This window comes from Oncorhynchus mykiss, chromosome 6 (genome assembly GCF_057628025.1).
Source record: "Oncorhynchus mykiss isolate SJ-2025 chromosome 6, ASM5762802v1, whole genome shotgun sequence".
NCBI classification, from domain to species: domain Eukaryota; kingdom Metazoa; phylum Chordata; class Actinopteri; order Salmoniformes; family Salmonidae; genus Oncorhynchus; species Oncorhynchus mykiss.
Window position 1 is genome coordinate 72,986,094 of NC_143027.1, and position 24,556 is coordinate 73,010,649.

The 24,556-nt window shown below is 46.7% G+C and overlaps 1 protein-coding gene across 36 annotated transcripts in view; it reads left to right on the plus strand.

Moving 5' to 3' along the window:
• The window catches only part of LOC110526543 (pleckstrin homology domain-containing family A member 7), a 135,924-nt gene that overhangs the window by 98,865 nt on the left and 12,503 nt on the right, over window positions 1–24,556 (plus strand). For 9 of the 36 annotated variants that reach the window (XM_036980924.2, XM_090238823.1, XM_090238809.1 and 6 more), the window contains 14 exons: window positions 6,514–6,963; window positions 7,534–8,080; window positions 9,752–9,835; window positions 10,194–10,313; window positions 14,562–14,639; window positions 17,025–17,093; window positions 18,103–18,183; window positions 18,305–18,454; window positions 18,612–18,713; window positions 18,836–18,947; window positions 19,188–19,357; window positions 19,478–19,669; window positions 19,740–19,854; window positions 20,100–20,194. In XM_036980924.2, coding sequence (XP_036836819.2) covers window positions 6,514–6,963; window positions 7,534–8,080; window positions 9,752–9,835; window positions 10,194–10,313; window positions 14,562–14,639; window positions 17,025–17,093; window positions 18,103–18,183; window positions 18,305–18,454; window positions 18,612–18,713; window positions 18,836–18,947; window positions 19,188–19,357; window positions 19,478–19,669; window positions 19,740–19,854; window positions 20,100–20,194 — 2,365 coding nt within the window. Of the gene's footprint in view, window positions 1–6,513; window positions 6,964–7,533; window positions 8,081–9,751; window positions 9,836–10,193; window positions 10,314–14,561; window positions 14,640–15,878; window positions 15,960–17,024; window positions 17,094–18,102; window positions 18,184–18,304; window positions 18,455–18,611; window positions 18,714–18,835; window positions 18,948–19,187; window positions 19,358–19,477; window positions 19,670–19,739; window positions 19,855–20,099; window positions 20,195–24,556 lie in introns of all 36 variants that reach the window. The other 27 variants (XM_036980930.2, XM_090238821.1, XM_090238828.1 and 24 more) reach the window with 6 other exon arrangements.

A 24,556-nucleotide genomic window follows, 5' to 3' on the forward strand; every position in this document is an offset into this window, starting at 1 on the left:
AGTGTCCCCAATAGTCTCCTCTGTGGTGTCCCCAATAGTCTCCTCTGTAGTGTCCCCAATAGTCTCCTCTGTAGTATCCCCAATACTCTCCTCTGTAGTGTCCCAAATAGTCTCCTCTGTAGTGTCCCAAATAGTCTCCTCTGTAGTGTCCCCAATAGTCTCCTCTGTAGTGTCCCCAATAGTCTCCTCTGTAGTTATCCCCAATAGTCTCCTCTGTAGTTATCCCCAATAGTCTCCTCTATAGTGTCCCCAATAGTCTCCTCTGTAGTGTCCCCAATAGTCTCCTCTGTAGTGTCCCCAATAGTCACCTCTGTAGTGTCCCCAATAGTCTCCTCTGTAGTGTCACAAATAGTCTCCTCTGTAGTGTCACAAATAGTCTCCTCTGTAGTGTCCCCAATAGTCTCCTCTGTAGTTATCCCCAATAGTCTCCTCTGTAGTTATCCCCAATAGTCTCCTCTATAGTGTCCCCAATAGTCTCCTCTGTAGTGTCCCCAATAGTCTCCTCTGTAGTGTCCCCAATAGTCTCCTATGTGGTGTCCCCAATAGTCTACTCTGTAGTGTCCCCAATAGTCACCTCTGTAGTGTCCCCAATAGTCTCCTCTGTAGTGTCCCCAATTGTCTCCTCTGTAGTGTCACAAATAGTCTCCTCTGTAGTGTCCCCAATAGTCTCCTCTGTGGTGTCCCCAAGAGTCTCCTCTGTAGTTATCACAAATAGTCTCCTCTGTAGTTATACCAAATAGTCTCTTCTGTAGTTATCCTCAATAGTATCCTCTGTAGTTATCCCCAATAGTCTCCTCTGTAGTGTCCCCAATAGTATCATCTGTAGTGTCCCCAATAGTCTCCCATGTGGTATCCCCAATAGTCTCCTCTGTAGTAATCCCCAATAGTCTCCCATGTAGTATCCCCAATAGTCTCCACTGTAGTTATCCCAAATAGTCTCTTCTGTAGTTATCCTCAATAGTATCCTCTGTAGTTATCCCCAATAGTCTCCTCTGTAGTGTCCCAAATAGTCTCTTCTGTAGTTATCCCAAATAGTCTCCCATGTAGTATCCCCCATAGTCTCATCTGTAGGTATCCCAAATAGTATCTTCTGTAGTTATCCCCAATAGTCTCTTCTGTAGTTATCCCCAATAGTATCCTCTGTAGTGTCCCCAATAGTATCCTCTGTAGTGTCCCCAATAGTCTCCTCTGTAGTGTCCCCAATAGTTTCCTCTGTGGTGTCCCCAATAGTCTCCTCTGTAGTGTCCCTAATAGTCTCCTCTTTAGTGCCCCCAATAGTTTCCTCTGTAGTGTCCCACATAGTCTCCTCTGTAGTGTCCCCAATAGTCTCCTCTGTGGTGTCCCCAATAGTCTCCTCTGTAGTGTCCCCAATTGTCTCCTCTGTAGTGTCCCTAATAGTCTCCTCTGTAGTGTCCCTAATAGTCTCCTCTGTAGTGTCCCAAATAGTCTCATCTGTAGTGTCCCCAATAGTTTCCTCTGTAGTGTCCCACATAGTCTCCTCTGTAGTGTCCCCAATAGTCTCCTCTGTGGTGTCCCCAATAGTCTCCTCTGTAGTGTCCCCAATAGTCTCCTCTGTAGTGTCCCCAATAGTCTCCTCTGTGGTGTCCCCAATAGTCTCCTCTGTAGTGTCCCCAATAGTCTCCTCTGTAGTATCCCCAATACTCTCCTCTGTAGTGTCCCAAATAGTCTCCTCTGTAGTGTCCCAAATAGTCTCCTCTGTAGTGTCCCCAATAGTCTCCTCTGTAGTGTCCCCAATAGTCTCCTCTGTAGTTATCCCCAATAGTCTCCTCTGTAGTTATCCCCAATAGTCTCCTCTATAGTGTCCCCAATAGTCTCCTCTGTAGTGTCCCAAATAGTCTCCTCTGTAGTGTCCCCAATAATCTCCTCTGTAGTATCCCCAATGGTCTCCTCTGTAGGTGTCCCCAATAGTCTCCTCTATAGTGTCCCACATAGTCTCCTCTGTAGTTATCCCAAATATTCTCTTCTGTAGTTATCCTCAATAGTATCCTCTGTAGTTTTCCCCAATAGTCTCCTCTGTAGTGTCCCCAATAGTCTCCTCTGTAGTGTCCCCAATAGTCTCCTCTAGTGTCCCAAATAGTCTCCTCTGTAGTGTCCCCAATAGTCTCCTCTGTAGTTTTCCCCAATAGTCTCCTCTGTAGTGTCCCCAATAGTCTCCTCTGTAGTGTCCCCAATAGTCTCCTCTAGTGTCCCAAATAGTCTCCTCTGTAGTGTCCCCAATAGTCTCCTCTGTAGTTATCCCCAATAGTCTCCTCTGTAGTGTCCCAAATAGTCTCCTCTGTAGTTATCCCCAATAGTCTCCTCTGTAGTTATCCCCAATAGTCTCCTCTGTAGTGTCCCAAATAGTCTCCTCTGTAGTGTCCCCAATAGTCTCCTCTGTAGTATCCCCAATGGTCTCCTCTGTAGGTGTCCCCAATAGTCTCATCTGTAATGTCCCTAATAGTCTCATCTGTAGTGTCCCCAATAGTCTCCTCTATAGTGTCCCACATAGTCTCCTCTGTAGTTATCCCAAATATTATCTTCTGTAGTTATCCTCAATAGTATCCTCTGTAGTTTTCCCCAATAGTCTCCTCTGTAGTGTCCCCAATAGTCTCCTCTATAGTGTCCCAAATAGTCTCCTCTGTAGTGTCCCAAATAGTCTCCTCTGTAGTGTCCCCAATAGTCTCCTCTGTAGTGTCCCATATAGTCTCCCATGTAGTTATCCCAAATAGTATCTTCTGTAGTTATCCTCAATAGTATCCTCTAGTAATCCCCAATAGTCTCCTCTGTAGTGTATCCAATAGTCTCCTCTGTAGTGTCCCCAATATTCTCCTCTGTAGTGTCCCCAATTGTCTCCTCTGTAGTGTCCCCAATAGTCTCCTCTGTGGTGTCCCCAATAGTCTCCTCTGTGGTGTCCCAAATAGTCTCCTCTTCGGTGTCCCCAATAGTCTCCTCTGTGGTGTCCCCAATAGTCTACTCTGTAGTTATCCCCAATAGTCTCCTCTGTAGTGTCCCAAGTAGTCTCCTCTGTAGTTATCCCCAATAGTCTCCTCTGTAGTTATCCCCAATAGTCTCCTCTGTGGTGTCCCCAATAGTCTCCTCTGTGGTGTCCCCAATAGTCTCCTCTGTGGTGTCCCCAATAGTATCCTCTGTAGTTGTCCCCAATAGTCTCCTCTAGTTATCCCCAATAGTCTCCTCTCTAGTGTCCCCAATAGTCTCCTCTGTATTGTCCCCAATATTCTCCTCTGTAGTGTCCCCAATAGTCTCCTCTGTAGTGTCCCAAATAGTCTCCTCTGTGGTGTCCCCAATAGTCTCCTCTGTGGTGTCCCAAATAGTCTCCTCTGTAGTTATCCCCAATAGTCTCCTCTGTAGTGTCCCCAATAGTCTCCTCTGTAGTGTCCCCAATAGTCTCCTCTGTGGTGTCCCCAATAGTCTCCTCTGTGGTGTCCCCAATAGTCTCCTCTGTAGTGTCCCAAATAGTCTCCTCTGTAGTTATCCCCAATAATCCCCAGTTAACCAAATGACTCCTAGTCCAAACAGGGATCCACCAGTATCTCTCCCAGTAGACCTCTGCCTCCTTCTCTCTTCCTTCCCAGCACCAAAGCAAAGCACATTTTTCCCAGTCTGATCTTGATCATGTGCCTTTAGAAACATTAGCAAAGTGCCTAACTGTTGGGGTTGTAGTTGGGAGTGTACCTGGCCTGGCCTGGCTTGGCATGGTTTTGGCATGGTTTAGCTTGGTCTGCTTGCCTGGGACTCAGTGAGCAGTCATCCATGGCAGGACAGGCGTAGCACTGCTCTGATACTGTCTACTCTCCTGTGCTGTGGGATGATGGGATGTTGAGTTCTGCAGCTGGCTGCTGTATGGATGAGTGCTCCATCCTGCTCCTGCTGCCAGCTGAGCATGGGCCAGTCACAGGGCACAGACACGGTTCCTCCCTCTACTCCATCACAGTGCACAAACACATTCTACGTCCCAAATGGCACCCTATTCCCTATATAGTGCACTACTGATTAGATCCCCATGGGCCCTGGTCAAAAGTAGTGCAGTATATAGGGAATAAAGAATAGCTGTTTCAATTAAAAGGAGAAAAAGTTATGGTTTGGCCAAACTGGTTACGGTTTGGTTAGGTGAATGACACAGCTTGTGGTGTAGGAGAAATGAAGTGTACAGTGCACATACATGATGTGGCTGATCTGGACTGGCATGCTACTGCTGAGAGGGAAGGTTGGATATGATGTTTTGTGAAACAATACCATCTAGTGGCCAACGCTGCTCTGTGCTCATTAGCAGCTCCAAGGGAAGCTATTTCTCCTGAAAATCGTTGTCTGTTTTTCTTTACATCAAAACTATGAAATAACACATGTGGAATCATGTGGTAACCAAAAAAAGTGTTTAAAAAAATAGATTTTAGATTTTAGATTCTTCTAAGTAGCCACCCTTTGAGTTGATGACAGCTTTACACACTCTTGGCATGCTCTCAACCAGCTTCACCTAGAATGCTTTTTCAACAGTCTTGAAGGAGTTCCCACATATGCTGAGCACTTGTTGGCTGCTTTTCCTTCATTCTGCCGTCCAACTCATCCCAAACCATGTCAATTGGGTTTAGGTCGGTCATTTGATGCAGCACTCCATCACTCTCCTTCTTGGTAAAATAGCCCTTACACAGCCTGGAGGTGTGTTTGGAGTCATTGTCCTGTTGAAAAACAAATGATCGTCACACTAAGCGCAAACCAGATGGGATGGCGTATCGCCGCAGAATGCTGTGGTAGCCATGCTGGTTAAGTGTGCCTTGAATTCTAAATAAATCACAGCACCCCCACACCATCACACCTCCTCCATGCTTCACGGTGGGAACTACACATCTGTTCACCTACTCTGCGTCCCACAAAGACCCGGTGGTTGGAACCAAAAATAAAAAAAATTGGACTCATCAGACCAAAGGACAGATTTCCACTGGTCTAATGGCCATTGCTCGTGTTTCTTGGCCCAAGCAAGTCTCTTCTTATTATTGGTGTCCTTTAGTGGTGGTTTCTTTGCAGCAATTCGACCTCAAAGGCCTGATTCATGCAGTCTCCTCTGAACAGTTGATGTTGAGATGTGTCTGTTACTTGAACTCTGTGAAGCATTTATTTGGGCTGCAATTTCTGAATTTCTGACTTTGTCCGGATTGACTGACCTTCATGTCTTAAAGTAATGATGATCTGTCGTTTCTCTTTGCTTATTTGAGCTGTTCTTGCCATAATATGGACTTGGTATTTTACCAATAGGGCTATCTTCTGTATACAACCCCTACCTTGTCACAACACAACTGATTGGCTCAAACGCATTAAGAAGGAAATACATTTTTAACAAGACACACCTGTTAATTGAAATGCATTCCAGGTGACAACCTCATGAAGCTGGTTGAGAGAATGCCAAGGGTGGCTACTTTGAAGAATTTGAAGAATCTCTTTTTGGTTACTTCATGATTCCATATGTGTTATTTCATAGTTTGGATGTCTTCACTATTATTCTACAATGTAGAAAATAGTAAAAATAAAGAAAAAGCCTTTGATGAGTAGGTGTGTCCAAACTTTTGACTGGTACTGTATGTCTGAATATGCTCTGAACTGACCTGCCCTGTCAATATTTGTAATCTAAAAAATGTGTGATTTGTTAGACGTGTATAGTGTTGGTCTGGGAATCAGATAAATTATATCTCAGATGAATGACTCCCTGCAGAGGGAGAGAGTCTCATGCATTCATCTGTGGGAACAAATTAATGATCACTAGAGCTATTACACAGAGTCATTGATGAAGAGGCTACCCCGAGCTATTTGTTTAAAGACAAAATGGCTGTCATTTTGACTCTCAAGGGGAACCCAGCCTGCCTCCTATCCAAAGAGCCTCACTTAGTTACACTCCCCTCTCCATGAAAATATGTGGGTGTTAAAAACATATTGAAAACCCCTCCCTGTAGTCTCCCTTCCCTCTTTGGAGGAACTCAGTAATGAATAAATTACATTTGAGTGCTTTCACTAGTATCACTCAAGTGGGAAATAACATTGAGAGTCAGAGTCAACTCAGGTTAATGGAGGTGTCCATGTTGCCGTTTTATCCACAGCCTAATCCCTCCAAAACCCCTGTTTCAAGTGTACAACTGTACTTTATCATAATGTAGTCTACTGTATTAATATCTGAGGGAAAGGAGGAAAGAATAGCATTAGTATTTTGTTTTAACTTAACTTAAGTATTTAATGCATTACTATAGGTCACTAAGTCCTTGACTAACATTCAGGGGATATATACTGAACAAAAATATAAACGCAACATATAAAGTGTTGGTCCCATGTTTCATGAGCTGAAATAAAATATCCCAGAATTGTTCCATAAAAAGCTTATTTCTCTCAAATGTTGTGCACAAATTTGTTTACATCCAAGCCAGGTTTGGCCATTGTATTTAGCCTAGGTAACTGTAAAGTGCCTCTGTTCCGGTATCCCTGTTGACCTCTATCGCCTCTCACCCCTCGCAGAGAGGCAGTCACAGAGAGACCAGAAATGTCAGTGCAGCAGGCAGTACCACAGACCAACCACGTTAACAACAACAACACCAGTAAGAGCCCCTCCCAGTCGCGTTCAGGGAGCCTCCAGCGGCCCGAGAGAGAGGAGCCTCCGGAGGGGGAGATCCGACTGAGCCAGGGGGACGAGGAGAGGTACGTGTTGGAGGCTCCTAGAAAGCTCAGCCATCCAGCCACGGAGGTAGAGGTGGACAGGCTCTCCCCAGACATTCTCCCTGGCCCCTCACACCCCAGGAATGGCCAGGCCCACACAGTCCTCGCCACGCTGCCCCCTGAGAAGAATGGGAACATTGTGTATAAGAGGGGCTTTGTCCCACGGACAGCCACAGAGAAGAAGGTGCAGAGGAAGACTGCTCTGGCTCAGGTGGAGCACTGGGTCAATGTACAGAAGGGAGATCCCAAGAGGTCAGTCAGAAGACCTACTTTACTCATCTAATCTTTACTCTTATCCTGAGCATAATCTTAACCTTAATCTTAAGCTTCAGTGATGATAACCCTAACCATCACAGGAGGTTGGTGGCACCTTAATTAGGGAGAACAGGCTCACTGTAACGGTTGGAACGGAATAGATGGAATGGTATCAAATACATCACACACATGGTTTCTATGTGTTTGATGCCATTCCCTTTTGTCCATTCCGGACATTATTATGAGCCGTTCTCCCCTTAGAAGCCTGCTGTGCAAACTATAGCCTCAACCCATTCCCCAATATCAACCATTCAATTGATATACTGTATTATAACTAACTATTTGTAAATGTCTCCCCCTGGTGGCGATTGTGAATATCTCAGCTCTGAACTGCTTTTTCAGTGTAACCGTTTATTAGAATAAAGTGGTCATGCCTGAATGGCTGTTGATACTTTTTACTTAAATGCACTTTAGTTTCAACTCAGTATTGATGCTCAATTATGTACCTGGTGAAATAAGTAGACTGCACAGTTCATAAAAGGCCCTATCTCTCTTTCCTAACCTTAGCAACACATCTACTACTGAGTACTCCCTCCCCCTCCCTCGGCGGACCCCTCCCCTGCAGCCTAAGGCCGTGGTAGTAGAGGCCTACCAGACATTGCCAAAGACCCCCAGACTCCCGTCTGGCGGGAGCTCCCCTTCGGCGCCCCGCAACCTGCCCAGCGACTACAAATACGCCCACGACCGGCTCAGCCACTTCCGCATGTCCACCGATGAGCGCATGGCCACCAAGGAGGGCATGGTATGGCAGCTGTATGAGTGGCAGCAGCGCCAGCAGTTCCGCCACGGCAGCCCCACGGCGCCCATCTACACCGGGCCAGAGTTCCTGGACACCTCCTCCTTCAGGGTCACTGTGGAGATGCCTCGCTCCATCTCTGTGCCTCCTTCTCCCTGTGAAGTCCCCCCATCTGTCCCCACCTTCAAACCACTGTCCCCCCACAGGCCGCACACCCCCTCAGACAGGGTGACGGTCAGGCCGCTGGATGAGGTGCCACCTGGGGAGTCCCCCACCGGCTCCAGTTCTCCTAGACGGGTGTTTTCTCAGCTTTCTAAGGTAGGACTCTGACCCACTGGGGTTTAAAGGGTTAAAGAGGGTGGTTTACCAGCCTGGGACTGTTAGTCACAAGACTAAATGTTTTACAGCTAAGGAATGTTCATCTTTCATAAAAGGGTTTCATTCTCACAGTTACTGAGGCCATTTTGTTTGTAGTGAATTTCCAATTCATCTCTGTCTTAGAGGAATAATAACTTTGACACATTAACCGTTAGAAAAGGGCCAACCATGGGAAGATGAGCATGAGAAGTGGCCCTGCTGTAATTTCACAAGCTCCGAAGGATTCACACAGTCCACACCCAGGCCCTCTACACAGGTGGTAGGGTGTGTGTGTGAGTGGGAGCCTCCCCATCGCCCATTCCTCCCATCTCCCAGCCCGGCCCAGTCTCCAGGCTCAGACACCCACCAGCCTGTGTGGCCGTGTGTGTGTGAGTGGGAACCTCCCCATCGCCCATTCCTCCCGGCCCGACCCAGTCGCCAGGCTCAGACACACACCAGCCTCTATGGCTGTGTGTGTACGAGTGTGTGTCCCCCTGTGACAAGGCACTGTCCTGCGCCATCCGCACCCTGTGCTGTCTCCCTGCTGGCTGCCACACCCCCCACATGTGAGGCTGTCTTTACAAGGCTGCACCACACCAGCCTCCACGCAGCCCTTATCGCTAGCCCACTGTCCTCACGCCAAGTAAACAGAATGTCCCAGCCTCTGTTTCCTCATCATTCACCCGTAACGCCAAGTCACTAATTATGTGTCTTAAATAGAACACTGCCGCTCCGCTCGCTCACAGAATAATCAAAAACACTCAAAGAGGAGAAGTATTTTTTTAATGAGCCACAGTGTGTGTGTGTGAGACCATCCAATAAAGCAATGGTTTATGGGTACTACATTTAGTCTGCAGATGAACTTTGTTTTGGTGGATCCAGCATCTCTGACTGGTGATGTCTTTTTGGCTTGAGTGTGTATTTCAGGGCTGTGTTCCATGTACCTCTATGGAATATCACACAAGTGTGTGTGTGTGTGTGTGTGTGTGTGTTATTAGCGGCTAATTCAATTTGCCCAGGGCCTCTCAGCACCCTGTAAACATCTCCACTGTATCTCAACCATCAGCAAGGGTCTCTTTCTTCTGATCTTACATTTAAATTAAAAACCTATTATACAGCAAAAAAAGATTGGCTTGGGAATCTCTGAGGGAATGGCTCACAGTGCTTCTCTCGCTGATAGCAAACAAATGTTATTTTAAGAAGGCAGGTTGGGGATAATTTATGTGTAGTTAATTCAATCTCGTTGTTTGTGTCCTTTTAAGGTTCTGTGAAGGGCCTAGCCAAGGAATTATGTGTGTTAAGCAAAAATGTCAAACCTTCCAAACCCTGTAGCAACTTAAACTGGGGGCTTTATTTCAAATAAGAGGAGGAAGGATGGAAATAAATACATGGATAGAAGAAAAAATCTGCTGTGTGCACAAATGAGTTTGTAAAGTTGCAGGCTTTCCCTTTAAGTTTGGGGTGTTACATATCAGAATGCCCAGTAGCGGGGACAGAAAGCCAGGAACGATCTGAACCACATTGCAGGCATATTCATCCTTGTAAATGTTCATTTATGATTTGCCATTCTGTTTGATCTGTGAAATGGGATATGTAGCCTAATAACTTGTTGATGTCTTTGTTTTCCCACAGACTAGTCAGCTAGAGAGACGGTCAATGCCAGCCATGGGCTACATCACACACACAGTCAGCGCACCAAGCTTGCATGGGAAAACGGTACAGCTTCTGTCTTGTTCATTTATCTTCATCACACACCCAGTTTAAACTATTCTCTGCTTTATATTAGGACTATTAAAGATTAATGCTGAAGGGAACTTCGATGTAATACATTTCAGTCAGAAAGCAGCACCATTTTCAGCTGGTGGATTCAGTGCTGTTCTGCTCTGAAGGGCCTTGTGTGGGTGGCGGTGAGAGAGGAGCAGGTATTATAGTAGGATGCCTTGGCCCACAGCTCTCTGGGGCCTGAAGAGCTGAGCCCTCACTGCTGCTGCCCTGGTGGCCAGGTGTTGAAGTGCTCTCTCTCTCTGTCCCTCCCTCTCTTCCTCTCCCTGGCCTGGGCCTGACCCTACTGCAGCCGGAGGAGTTGACCCTGCTGCTCATTCAGCTCAGGAGTCACCAGGCCAAGATGGCTGGTGTCCACGGCGACGCCCTCCACCACCTACATCACAACGGCCTCCTAGGCCCCAGCCTGCAGGTCAGGCCCCCTCGTATCCTCCCCCCTGCAGCCGCCCTGCCCTGCAGCCCCACTCCAATGAATTGTGGATCCCCAGCCCCCAGACAAATCCCCATCACCCGCAGTCTGTGTCTCTGCTAGTGTTTTGGTCCCAGCTCCATCATTCATTGGACTGTGTGGTGTGTTGGTCGCGTCTGTTGTACTAGTGGCTTAGGTGCTCCCCTGTTAGCATGGACTGTCTGCAGCTATAGATACACCAGCCTGTGTTGTGTTTGAATGGACGGCCTCACTCATCTGTCGGCATAATGTAGCACTCCGTTGAGCCTTATAGAGACGTGTTTCATTTGATTTGTTAAAAAACAAACATCATGTTGCTCCCAAGCTTCATATCAAGCATGTTGCTTGTTGACTATGCACCGTGCCTGTCTTCACATACATATACTGTAGCCTTATCTTCTGTTGTTTGAGGTCTTTGCAAACCTGGATAACTAAAATGAGAAATGTATTTTTGACTTTTCTTTCACATTTCCCCTCTAAGTCCTGGTTGTGTTGAACTGTGTGTATCTGAGAGGTCATTCTTATTAGTGTAAAGTGATCCTGGGTAAACAGGCTGGCTCAGTAGTATGTCTCCCTAGAGCAGGGGTAGGCAACTAGATTCAGCCGCGGGACGGTTTTTGTTTTAGCAAATGGAACCTAATTATAATAATTTGTACACTGAAAATGTTATTGTAGTGGAAGTAATACCTTAATTACACCGAGTCATGATCACATATGTCTCTTTTTGGGAACAGATTTCCTAAATTCAACTGAATTCCTGGTGGTTTTACAGTCTCTTTTTTGACCAAAAAGAAAGAAAGGTGCCTGTTGCCGACCCCTGCCCTAGAAGAGCCAGTCCAAACATAGTGCACTGCTCTGTTCTCAGACCTGCACAACCACAGTGACACTGTAAAGGTGCTCAATGACAACCCTGCTCAGTCTCTCCAAACACAGTGCACTGCTCTGTTCTCAGACCTGCACAACCACAGTGACACTGTAAAGGTGCTCAATGACAACCCTGCTCAGTCTCTCCAAACACAGTGCACTGCTCTGTTCTCAGACCTGCACAACCACAGTGACACTGTAAAGGTGCTCAATGACAACCCTGCTCAGTCTCTCCAAACACAGTGCACTGCTCTGTTCTCAGACCTGCACAACCACAGTGACACTGTAAAGGTGCTCAATGACAACCCTGCTCAGTCTCTCCAAACACAGTGCACTGCTCTGTTCTCAGACATGCATAACCACAGTGAAGCTGTAAAGGTGCTCAATGACAACCCTGCTCAGTCTCTCCAAACACAGTGCACTGCTCTGTTCTCAGACCTGCACAACCACAGTGACACTGTAAAGGTGCTCAATGACAACCCTGCTCAGTCTCTCCAAACACAGTGCACTGCTCTGTTCTCAGACCTGCACAACCACAGTGACACTGTAAAGGTGCTCAATGACAACCCTGCTCAGTCTCTCCAAACACAGTGCACTGCTCTGTTCTCAGACCTGCACAACCACAGTGAAGCTGTAAAGGTGCTCAATGACAACCCTGCTCAGTCTCTCCAAACACAGTGCACTGCTCTGTTCTCAGACCTGCACAACCACAGTGACGCTGTAAAGGTGCTCAATGACAACCCTGCTCAGTCTCTCCAAACACAGTGCACTGCTCTGTTCTCAGACCTGCATAACCACAGTGACACTGTAAAGGTGCTCAATGACAACCCTGCTCAGTCTCTCCAAACACAGTGCACTGCTCTGTTCTCAGACCTGCACAACCACAGTGACACTGTAAAGGTGCTCAATGACAACCCTGCTCAGTCTCTCCAAACACAGTGCACTGCTCTGTTCTCAGACCTGCATAACCACAGTGACACTGTAAAGGTGCTCAATGACAACCCTGCTCAGTCTCTCCAAACACAGTGCACTGCTCTGTTCTCAGACCTGCATAACCACAGTGAAGCTGTAAAGGTGCTCAATGACAACCCTGCTCAGTCTCTCCAAACACAGTGCACTGCTCTGTTCTCAGACCTGCACAACCACAGTGACACTGTAAAGGTGCTCAATGACAACCCTGCTCAGTCTCTCCAAACACAGTGCACTGCTCTGTTCTCAGACCTGCACAACCACAGTGAAGCTGTAAAGGTGCTCAATGACAACCCTGCTCAGTCTCTCCAAACACAGTGCACTGCTCTGTTCTCAGACCTGCACAACCACAGTGACACTGTAAAGGTGCTCAATGACAACCCTGCTCAGTCTCTCCAAACACAGTGCACTGCTCTGTTCTCAGACCTGCACAACCACAGTGAAGCTGTAAAGGTGCTCAATGACAACCCTGCTCAGTCTCTCCAAACACAGTGCACTGCTCTGTTCTCAGACCTGCATAACCACAGTGACACTGTAAAGGTGCTCAATGACAACCCTGCTCAGTCTCTCCAAACACAGTGCACTGCTCTGTTCTCAGACCTGCACAACCACAGTGACACTGTAAAGGTGCTCAATGACAACCCTGCTCAGTCTCTCCAAACACAGTGCACTGCTCTGTTCTCAGACCTGCATAACCACAGTGAAGCTGTAAAGGTGCTCAATGACAACCCTGCTCAGTCTCTCCAAACACAGTGCACTGCTCTGTTCTCAGACCTGCACAACCACAGTGACACTGTAAAGGTGCTCAATGACAACCCTGCTCAGTCTCTCCAAACACAGTGCACTGCTCTGTTCTCAGACCTGCACAACCACAGTGACACTGTAAAGGTGCTCAATGACAACCCTGCTCAGTCTCTCCAAACACAGTGCACTGCTCTGTTCTCAGACCTGCACAACCACAGTGAAGCTGTAAAGGTGCTCAATGACAACCCTGCTCAGTCTCTCCAAACACAGTGCACTGCTCTGTTCTCAGACCTGCATAACCACAGTGAAGCTGTAAAGGTGCTCAATGACAACCCTGCTCAGTCTCTCCAACCACAGTGCACTGCTCTGTTCTCAGACCTGCACAACCACAGTGACACTGTAAAGGTGCTCAATGACAACCCTGCTCAGTCTCTCCAAACACAGTGCACTGCTCTGTTCTCAGACCTGCACAACCACAGTGACACTGTAAAGGTGCTCAATGACAACCCTGCTCAGTCTCTCCAAACACAGTGCACTGCTCTGTTCTCAGACCTGCACAACCACAGTGAAGCTGTAAAGGTGCTCAATGACAACCCTGCTCAGTCTCTCCAAACACAGTGCACTGCTCTGTTCTCAGACCTGCACAACCACAGTGAAGCTGTAAAGGTGCTCAATGACAACCCTGCTCAGTCTCTCCAAACACAGTGCACTGCTCTGTTCTCAGACCTGCACAACCACAGTGAAGCTGTAAAGGTGCTCAATGACAACCCTGCTCAGTCTCTCCAAACACAGTGCACTGCTCTGTTCTCAGACCTGCACAACCACAGTGAAGCTGTAAAGGTGCTCAATGACAACCCTGCTCAGTCTCTCCAAACACAGTGCACTGCTCTGTTCTCAGACCTGCACAACCACAGTGAAGCTGTAAAGGTGCTCAATGACAACCCTGCTCAGTCTCTCCAAACACAGTGCACTGCTCTGTTCTCAGACCTGCACAACCACAGTGAAGCTGTAAAGGTGCTCAATGACAACCCTGCTCAGTCTCTCCAACCACAGTGACACTGTAAAGGTGCTCAATGACAACCCTGCTCAGTCTCTCCAAACACAGTGCACTGCTCTGTTCTCAGACCTGCACAACCACAGTGAAGCTGTAAAGGTGCTCAATGACAACCCTGCTCAGTCTCTCCAACCACAGTGACACTGTAAAGGTGCTCAATGACAACCCTGCTCAGTCTCTCTCCATCAACACTTATGTTCTCTTCATCCTCATGTAGACATAATTCACCCACGCCGGAGATTTGGTGGCGAACTGAATTATAAGCAGTATACTGCCCTATGAAATGCTTAAGCTATTTGTGTAAGCATCCCTAAACTATTTAGATAGCAGCCCTACACTACAATCTAGTTTGGTGTAAATTCTCATAATATAACCAAATCAATTTGCCTGATTTTCGGTCCTATTTGGCCTCATAAATATTCATTTGACTGTATTGATATGATCTCTCCAATGAGAATGAAGTAGAGATATAGAGTTGTGCTGTAACAGCACCTGACTAGTCTTCCTATACTATAGCCTCCTAGCATCCTTTGCAGCTTTCCGTCTTGTGATCTGTCTCTCCACTCCTCATTGTCTGTCAGGCAGATGATACTTACATGCAACTGAAGAAGGACCTGGATTATCTAGATCTGAAGGTGGGCATCAAGAGAAAAGATCATGTAAATGATGATTTATCTCTCTTCCTCCTCTCTCCTCTGTAGCCTGCATCCTGCTCTTCCTTCCACTGTCTACAGTGTCAGTCTCTTCCTCATTCACACACCTCCTTCTGCTGCTCTCTCCTCTTCTTTCTGACCTCGTTCCTCAGGGCTGTGTGGTTTAGGTTGATGTTGGAATTTAAACTGCCTTCTGTGTGTTTTAACCACTGTTGTTTTTGTTACTAATGCTCTGTATACTGAGAATAATGCTATGCTGCATTCATCTGTGTGTCTTTACTATCAATTCAGCAAAGAAAACAACTTGAGTGCAATATGATCTCATACATAAAATGATATGATTATCGGCTACAGTATAAATTATATAATGTTCTATATTGTGTCAAAGTTAGCTATCCTTGCAATTGGATAAAATTACATTTGGAATAGTACATATTCAACCCTGAAAACATGGGGCCAAAATATCATACCTCCACTGATGGGAACTGAAGTTTCAAGCAGCACAGTACTACATGTCAAAAAATACATTTTGCGTCATAAATTTCACTTCCCATCAGGCAATGCTGCTAAAAGAGACCTACAATGGGCACGTTCGACATTGCAGCCGACATTAAAGGCGTGTCGAGACTGACTGATCTACAAATCACCTTGCATCCTAAAAAACGACACAATATTATTTGTAGATCAGTCAGTCACAATTTACCCATGATACATCACGGATTTGATGCTCTCGAACCCGGAAAATATCTTGCTGCTGTGCGGCTTCATAGAATTCAGAGAATGCCAAGAGTGTGCAAAGCTGTCATCAAGGCAAAGGGTGGCTATTTGAAGAATCTCAAATATAAAATACAGTAGATTATGACTTGTTTAACACTTTTTTGGTTATTACATGATTCTCTATATGTTATTTCATAGTTTTGATGTCTACACTATTATTCTACAATGTAGAAAATAGTAAAAATAAAGAAAAACCCTTGAATGAGTAGGTGCTCTAAAACTTTGGACCGGTAGTGTAAGTCCAATGCCAGCTTCAGCAGAATGACCTTGTGTGTTGTAATGATTCTACATTCTGCTATCAGCAATTCTCTTCCATTAACAACAGTACAAAGCATCTGATCTTCCTGAAGTGATTTGTATGTACAACACCACAAACCTTAATTAACCTTCTGTTTCTTGGAGTGGGGAGTTCTATTATCGATGTGTACATTCTGATGTAACACCTCTCTATTTCCTGTTTTAAAACAGATCAAAACTATTGACCCGTTGATCGTTATGGTACACAATGTGTTAGAAAACACCCCTCCAGGTTTTGGGTCCAGTTGGAATGTAAGGATGGTGTGCATACAAAGAGATTCCACTGCTTCTCCTAATAGAATGTGTATAATGCACTCCTCACCTGCCCATGTTTGCTGTGATGAGTGGCCATGTTAGAAGAGAGACCCACCGGTGACTGTAGTGCATAGCTTGGCCTGCTGGGTGCTGTAGTCCATCATGGTGATGCTGTGTCAGTGTGTGCTGACTGACTGATGTGGACTCTGTCTCTGCTCTCTGTGAGAGGGAGTCCCATTGCATGCTGTTGAACCCTGGATTGCACTTTGTTTCAAAGCCTTTCTTTTCCTTGGTTTGTCTTGTAACCACTATAGAGACGACCCGAGGGTGCTCTTTGAGAAACGTCAAAACGGATTATCATTTAACAGACTCAGAGCTATAAGGTCAACTAAATAATGTGTGCTTTGGTGATAATTGTAAACACACCTACATCTCTATGCCCTTTGAAATGTATCAACAGAAATCATTAGCTCTGTTTAGGCATTAAGTCAATTGAAATCTCTTAGCGAAAGACACTGAAATATATCTACAGTTTATATCAATTCTCACTGGGCCAGTTCACTGACGTCTCTGAGATATGTATTTGGCCAAGTCTGATTTATCACTGTAACAGAGAGGATCTGAAGGAGGTGCCATATTTCCTGCTAGTTCCTCCCTTTCTCTTGGTTCATAAAGAGGACACGGTCGTTAACTAAACCCACGGACACACTGCCAGGAAAGAGCAGCTTTGTGGTTCTCCGTTGTGGCCTCTCTCTTAAATGCACAGATGCTGTTTTTGACCATAAATATATTTGCACAGCTTTTAAAGCAGTCATATTGCATTGTCTTGTGCACACTACTACCCACGTCTTCTTTGTTGAATCATTTTTACATACCTGTTCTACATTGTGGTTTCTGCCATCCCAATGACCTTAGCAAGGTCGCATGCTGTTGCTTGATATTTGCTGTAATGTTGTTGTTGAGTGTTATCTATTGAATGTTGGTGTTTAGGGTAGTTGAACTTATTTTTGCAACTATTACTGGGAAAAGTAAGGTTGTATTTGTGCCTTTGGGGCATTGCAGGTTACAGGCCGTGAAACTCTAAAAGACAGACCATCGAGACCTGTTCAGATAGCAGAGAGCGATGTTGATGTAAGTATACCGGCCCCCACTCCCAGTTTATCCATCTCGCTCCTTTTCTTCAACGTCTATCGTTTTTCACATCTTACAACCCACTACAGAGACAGTGAACTGAGGATTTGAGAAGTTGGTATTGTGTAATTGTGGTAAACAGAGGGTGTGTAGGGAGGGAACGGAGCAGAGCGAAGATGCAGCACTGTGGGGACAGACAGCTTCACTGTTAAAGCCTGAGAGTATCGACGAGGGATTTTATTTCCAGCTCTCAATTTAAAGGGAAAAATACATGTAATGGGATTTTAGACGTAGAGCTCTTAAATTTTTCAGTTTGATTTCTGTCATCCAGCCTTTTTAATTCTTTGTTTGCTCAGAATGGAGGTAAATAAGCTGGATGTCTTGGCTTTTCATCATTAGCATTGTTCCAGTTTAACAATTTATAAGAATTTGCTGGTGGATTTGTTTGAACAATGAATATTTCATGCAATTAAAACAACAATATACGTCTGTGAAATAAAAAACAGCTTAATTATTAATTGAACAGAATGATAAATAGAACTCAAGAATAAACACTCAGTGTGTGAGAAAGATTGTAAACTAGGCAGTCTTATTTTGTTTTCAGAAACATATAACCCATTTCTGCGGGGAAACAAATATGCCAGTCTCAATAAGCACTGTTCTCTCGAAAAGTGAATTTCAAAATATGGATTTTTGATTATGATTACTTATAATGGGCATTACCATTCTCCACAAGCAGACAGTATAAAGCTTTATTTCTTTATTTTTCACACAGAGAAGATGAAAAGAGGTCCTCAGGGCATTTCAAAGAGATGGGTCTTATTGACATATTTACAGACAGAGCAGACTACAGTAGACTATCAATTCATTCTGCTGGGCACTGTGGTTTGAATAGTGTTTACCAGAAGCTGCGGGGCAGAGTGTCCCTGTTCTAGCCATAGACCTAGTCTTCTTAATAGACCTTATCAATCTCTGTTCTCTGTGCTGCCTGCTGCTGTTCCCTGTGCAGGTGAAGTTAAGCCGACTGTGTGAACAAGACAAGATCCTTCAGGAGCTGGAAACAACGATCCGCACGCTCAAGGAAGACAAGGTATTGGGTTTTCTGTGTTTGTTTGTGTGTGTGTGTGCCTGGGTATGTGTACGTGTGTATTAGCTCCCCCGTATGGTCTCGTGGTGAATACCCCACGCCCTCGTGGTGTCCTGTCCTACAGGACAAGTTGGAGTCCGTGCTGGACGTGTCCCACCAGCAGATGGAGCAGTACCGGGACCAGCCGGCCCACCAGGAGAAGATATCCTACCAGCAGAGACTACTGCAGGAGGACGTGGTGCACATCAGAGCTGAGATCTCTCAGGTGTCCACGGTAAGGCCTGCTCTGTCTCACCTAACACAGCCTGGCTCACTGATTTGACTGACCACACAACCTCCCTCTCTGTCTTTCTCACTCTCTTACTCTCTATCTCGCTCCCTCTCTTACTCTCTCACTCTCTCTTTATCTATGTCTCTCTTGCTTCATGCAGGAGATGGAGAATGCGTGGAATGAGTACAGCAGCCTAGAGAGAAATGTAGACTGGTTGAGGACAGCTCTGGAGGGCCAGATGAACCGCAGTGGTCTCTCTCAGGTCAGGATCGCACCATAACCACACCACTGCAAACACATACTCTCGTACAGATTCCCAGAGGGATGGGAACAACGTTTGTAGTGTTTGTGTTCATGGTTGTGTGTGTGTTTGTCTATGAGCAGAAGGAGAAGTTCCAGATCAAGAGGGAGTTGTGGAGGATTGAAGACGTAATAGCAGGCCTCAGCTCCAGCAAAGCCAACTACCAAGTCACCATCTCCTCTGTGACCAACCCAGGTGAGAGGAGTGCTGTGGCTCTGCCTCCGCTTGCCTCTACTAGCACACACTGGAGCTCAGGACGAGCTAGAGAGAGAAATGGATGCTACTTGTCATGTGCTTATATATTTACAGGGGACAAAATGGATGAGTTGATTATGGTTTGTATGTGTATTTGGCTTTTGTGGGTGGAGTGTGGGGGTTTTGTGTAATTTTAACGTGTATGCTGTGTGTTTTACGTGTGTGTTTTTGTGCCTCTAGAGAGAAAACTTGTGCCTTCCGTGTCGCCATCGTCAGTGCCTTCTCTGTCTGCCAGTCCCTCCCTGGGAGAGATGAGACTGGCCCAGCAGCACAGCCCCCACCTCAGCCCCACAACCCCCACCTCCACCCAGCACACCACCGCAGCCCTCCCCATATCTGTGTCAAAATGGGTGAGTGGCCCCCACTCCTCTCTCACTCGAAGGACATAGTGTTGAATGTTATCCTATCTGATAGTAAATGTGGTTGAATATGATGGTAAAGGATATGCTGGTTGGTTGTTTTCTCTGCAGGCAAATGAGGGCGCCCCTCCCCGACCACCACTACCTCAGCTATACAGTCCTGAGGACCACGCCCCCGCCGTGCCTCCGCTGCCCAGGGAAACCAGCGTCATCAGACACACGTCTGTACGAGGCCTCAAACGACAGTCTGACGAACGCAAGCGGGACAGGGAGATCGGCCAATACACCAACGAAGACAACAAGGTGTGTGCTTGGAGAGAGCTATGGAGCCGTGTGTCTGTGTGGTACTGATCTCTGTCTCTGTGGGTGTCAGGTGGAGCTGCGCACCTTCCTGAGTGAACCTGAGCTTCTGGGAGTGGGAGGGTCTGGTCACATGAGGCTGGGGGCCATGGAGCATGATGGTGGTTACCAGACCCTGCCAAGCAGAGGTAAGTAGCTCTAGGTCCAACACATGTAATGCACCTTGATGTAAAGTGTAATAACATGTTTGTTTCTTTGAAGAAGTCTTACTCTTCAGAATAAGCAAACAGCTTATAAGACTAAACAGCTTTCAGTTTTTTTATAGTGTTCACACCAGCAGCAAATATGTGCTTTGTAATGTACCCACTGAACATGCTTTGGCTCTTGTGCTCACTTGGGAGTCGTGTTTTCATATTTACTGTCTTTCTCTCAGGGCCGGCTGGCTCCTCATCCAGGCTAAATCAGTCCACAAACATCTCCTCATATGTTACCCTCCGAAGAGGAGCCTCAGCCGCCTCAGGCCTGAAGGTAAGACTCCAACTATTTCTGACTGACTAGGAGTCAAGAGAGTAGGTGGAGAGGCATCACAAATATTGTTTCTAAATCCTGTCATGGCTTTTACTTTTGTGGAGCTGAGACAAGCTGACTTGATTAGATGCAGCATCTAGTACAAAACGCTGAGTACATGGGAAAAAACTAGGTTATTTTCCCATGAAGAAAACTTTTGACTTATTCCAGCTGGCCAACAGTATTGTTATAATAATCAAACAAGTTTAGAAGTTTAAATTGCTATTGATGAAAAATGTAGGCTAGTGTATTACAGCTGTGGGATAATAGCCGCTAGTTGTATAGTAACAGTAGAATTACTGACTGCAGTAGTTGTGACTGTATCCCAGTAGAAGTAGTAGTAGTAGTAGTAGTAGTAGTAGTAGTAGTGTGTGAATGTGGTAGTAGCAGGCCAAGTAGTAGTATTTTGATATATAGACTGGCTTTGCTGAAGCAAGGAACACAAATAACTATAACTCAGAAGTAGGTGAAATATTTAATTTTGTATTATTTTTATTTCACCTTTATTTAACCAGGTAGGCCATTTGAGAACAAGTTCTCATTTACAACTGCGATCTGGCCAAGATAGATCAAAGCAGTGCGACACAAACAACACATGGGATAAACCAACGTACAGTCAATAACACAATAGAAAAGTCTATATACAGTGTGTGCAAATGTAAGATTAGGGAGGTAAGGCAATAAATAGGCCATAGTGGCGAAATAATTTCAATTTAGCAATTAAACACTGGAGTGATAGATGTGCAGAAGATGAATGCACAAGTAGAGATACTGGGGTGCAAAGGAGCAACAAACAAAAAAAATAACATGGGGATGAGGTAGTTGGGTGGTGTCACGATCGTCATATGGAGGGGACCAAAGCGCAGCGTGGTGTGAATACATTCTTCTTTATTTAATGAAGAACAAGAAGAACACTTAAACAAAAAACAACAAAACGATTAAGACGAACGTGTACCGCTATATAAACAACGTGCAACATAACATAGACACCTAGATGAAAACAACCCCATAAATCTACAAAAAACCCTAGACAGTACAAACACCCTAGAATAAGACAAAAACACACATATCACCCATGTCACACCCTGACCTAACCAAAATAATAAAGAAAACAAAGAATACTAAGGTCCGGGCGTGACAGTACCCCCCCCCCACAAAGGTGTGGACTCCGGCCGCAAAATCCTAATCTAAAGGGGAGGGTCCGGGTTGGCCTCTTTCACGGCGGCGGCTCGGGTGCTGGACGTGGACCCCACTCCACCATAGTCTTAGTCCGCTTTTGTGGCCTCCTAGGAACGGCGACCCTCGCCGCCAACCTAGGACTGGCAACCCTACTAAAGGGCACCACTGGACTGAGGGGCACCACTGGACTGAGGGGCAGCTCCGGACTGAGGGGCAGCTCCGGACTGAGGGGCAGCTCCGGACTGAGGGGCAGCTCCGGACTGAGGGGTAGCACCTGGCTGGCTGACGGCTCTGGCAGCTCCTGGCTGGCTGACGGCTCTGGCAGCTCCTGGCTGGCTGACGGCTCTGGCAGCTCCTGGCTGGCTGACGGCTCTGGCAGCTCCTGACTGACTGACGGCTCTGGCAGCTACTGGCTGACTGACGGCTCAGGACAGATTGGCGGCTCTGACGGCTCAGGACAGACGGGAGACTCTAGCGGCTCAGGACAGACGGGAGACTCTAGCGGCTCAGGACAGACGGGAGACTCTAGCGGCTCAGGACAGACGAGGCGCACTGTAGGCCTGGTGCGTGGTGCCGGCACTGGTGGTACCAGGCCAAGGACACGCACCTCAGGGCAAGTGCGGGGAGGAGGAACAGGGAGAACTGGGCTCTGGCGACGCACAGGAAGCCCGGTACGGGGGGCTGCCACCGGAGGGCTGGTGCGTGGAGATGGCACCGGATTGACCGGACCGAGAAGGCGCACTGGAGATCTGGAGCACAGAGCCTGCCCAACCTTACCTGGTTGAATGCTCCCCGTAGCCAGGCCAGTGCGGCGAGGTGGAATAGCCCGCACTGGGCTGTGCAGGCGAACCGGGGACACCATGCGTAAGGCTGGTGCCATGTATGCCGGCTCGAGGAGAGGCACTGGAGACCAGATGCGTAGAGCCGGCTTCATGGCACCTGGCTCGATGCCCACTCTAGCCCGGCCGATACGAGGAGCTGGAATGTAGCGCACCGGGCTATGCACACGCACCGGGGACACCGTGCGCTCCACCGCATAACACGGTGCCTGCCCGGTACAACGCCCTCTCTCTCCACGGTAAGCACGGGGAGCTGGCGCAGGTCTCCTACCTGACTTCGCCACACTCCCCGTGTGCCCTCCCCCAATACATTTTTGGGGCTGCCACTCGGGCTTCCAGCCGCAACGCCGTGCTGCCTCTTCATACCGGCGCCTCTCTGCTTTCGCTGCCTCCAGCTCTGGGACGGCGATATTCCCCTGGCTGTGCCCAGGGTCCTTTGCCGTCCAGAATCTCCTCCCAAGTCCAGAAGTCCTTTGATTGCTGCTGCTGTCCGTTACCACGCTGCTTGGTCCATTGTTGGTGGGTTATTCTGTCACGATCGTCATATGGAGGGGACTAAAGCGCAGCGTGGTGTGAATACATTCTTCTTTATTAATGAAGAATACAAAGAACACTTAAACAAAAAACAACAAAACGATTAAGACGAACGTGTACCGCTATATAAACAACGTGCAACATAACATAGACACCTAGATGAAAACAACCCCATAAATCTACAAAAAACCCAAGACAGTACAAACACCCTAGAATAAGACAAAAACACACATATCACCCATGTCACACCCTGACCTAACCAAAATAATAAAGAAAACAAAGAATACTAAGGTCCGGGCGTGACAGGTGGGCTATTTACAGATGGGTTATGTACAGGTGCAATGATCGGTAAGCTGCTCTGACAGCTGATGCTTAAAGTTAGTTAGGGAGATATAAGTCTCCAGCTTCAGTGATTTTTGCAATTTGTTCCAGTCATTGGCAGCAGAGAACTGGAAGGGAAGGCGGCCAAGCAGAAGTTGGCTTTTGGGGTGACCAGTGAAATATACCTGCTGGAGCGCGTGCTATGGGTGGGTGCTGCTATGGTGACCAGTGAGCTGAGATAAGGCTGTGCTTTACCTAGCAAAGACTTATAAAGACTGACCTGGAGCCAGTGGGTCTGGCGACGAATATGTAGCCAGCCAACGAGAGCATACAGGTCGCAGTGGTGGGTAGTATATGGGGCTTTGGTGACAAAACGGATGGCACTGTGATAGACTACATCCAGTTTGCTGAGTAGAGCGTTGCGGGCTATTTTGTAAATGTTATCGCTGAAGTCAAGGATCGGTAGGATAGTCAGTTTTACGAGGGTATGTTTGGCAGCATGAGTGAAAGGTGCTTTGTTGTGAAATAGGAAGCCGATTCTAGATTGAATTTTGGATTGGAGATGCTTAATGTGAGTCTGGAAGGAGAGTTTACAGTCTAACCAGACACCTAGGTCTTTGTAGTTGTCCACATATTCTAAGTCAGAACCGTCCAGAGTAGTGATGCTAGTCGAAAGAATTTGGCTAACTCTTTCCACCTGCGGACACACACACACACAAAACACCCACATCAAACTACACGCCGAAATCAACTCACGTTTAAATTCAGTCATGGCCGCTAGCATTTCTTAATGAACGAAATCTCAAATGAGGCCAAATCAGGAATTTCAGCCGCCTTTTAGTCATCTACAACTTGAGGGGGTGCAAGACAGCCTATGCAATGCTAATGAATGACTGGTTTAAAGACATGCTCCGGAACTTTGGCGACCACTAAGTATTTTTAAACCTCCTGCTTTGGGCTTGATGTGTCAATATGTAGATCATACATGCATAATATGAGAAGAATGACTTAGTTCAATTAGCCACGAAATCCTGAGTTTGAAAGCAAAACATATTCTGGAAGCTGTGCTGCGACATTTTACCTACATTGTTCCCCACGTGGGCCAGCTCCCTAGCAATCCAAGTTCTAGCCACGACCCCAAGATGCACACACAGCAGAGCCTGAGAAATAGCAATGATGTGGTGCACATATCTAAATGACCAAAAGTACGTGGACACTCGTCGAACATCTCATTCCAAAATCATGGGCATTAATATGGAGTTCATCCCATCTTTGCTATAACAGCCACAACTCTTCTGGGAAGACTTTCCACTAGATGTTGGAACATTGCTGCAGGGACATGCTTCCATTCAGCCACAAGAGCATTAGTGAGGTTGGCCACTAATGTTGGGTGGTGTTTGATGGGGTTGAGGTTAGGGCTCTGTGCAGGCCAGTCAAGTTCTTCCACACC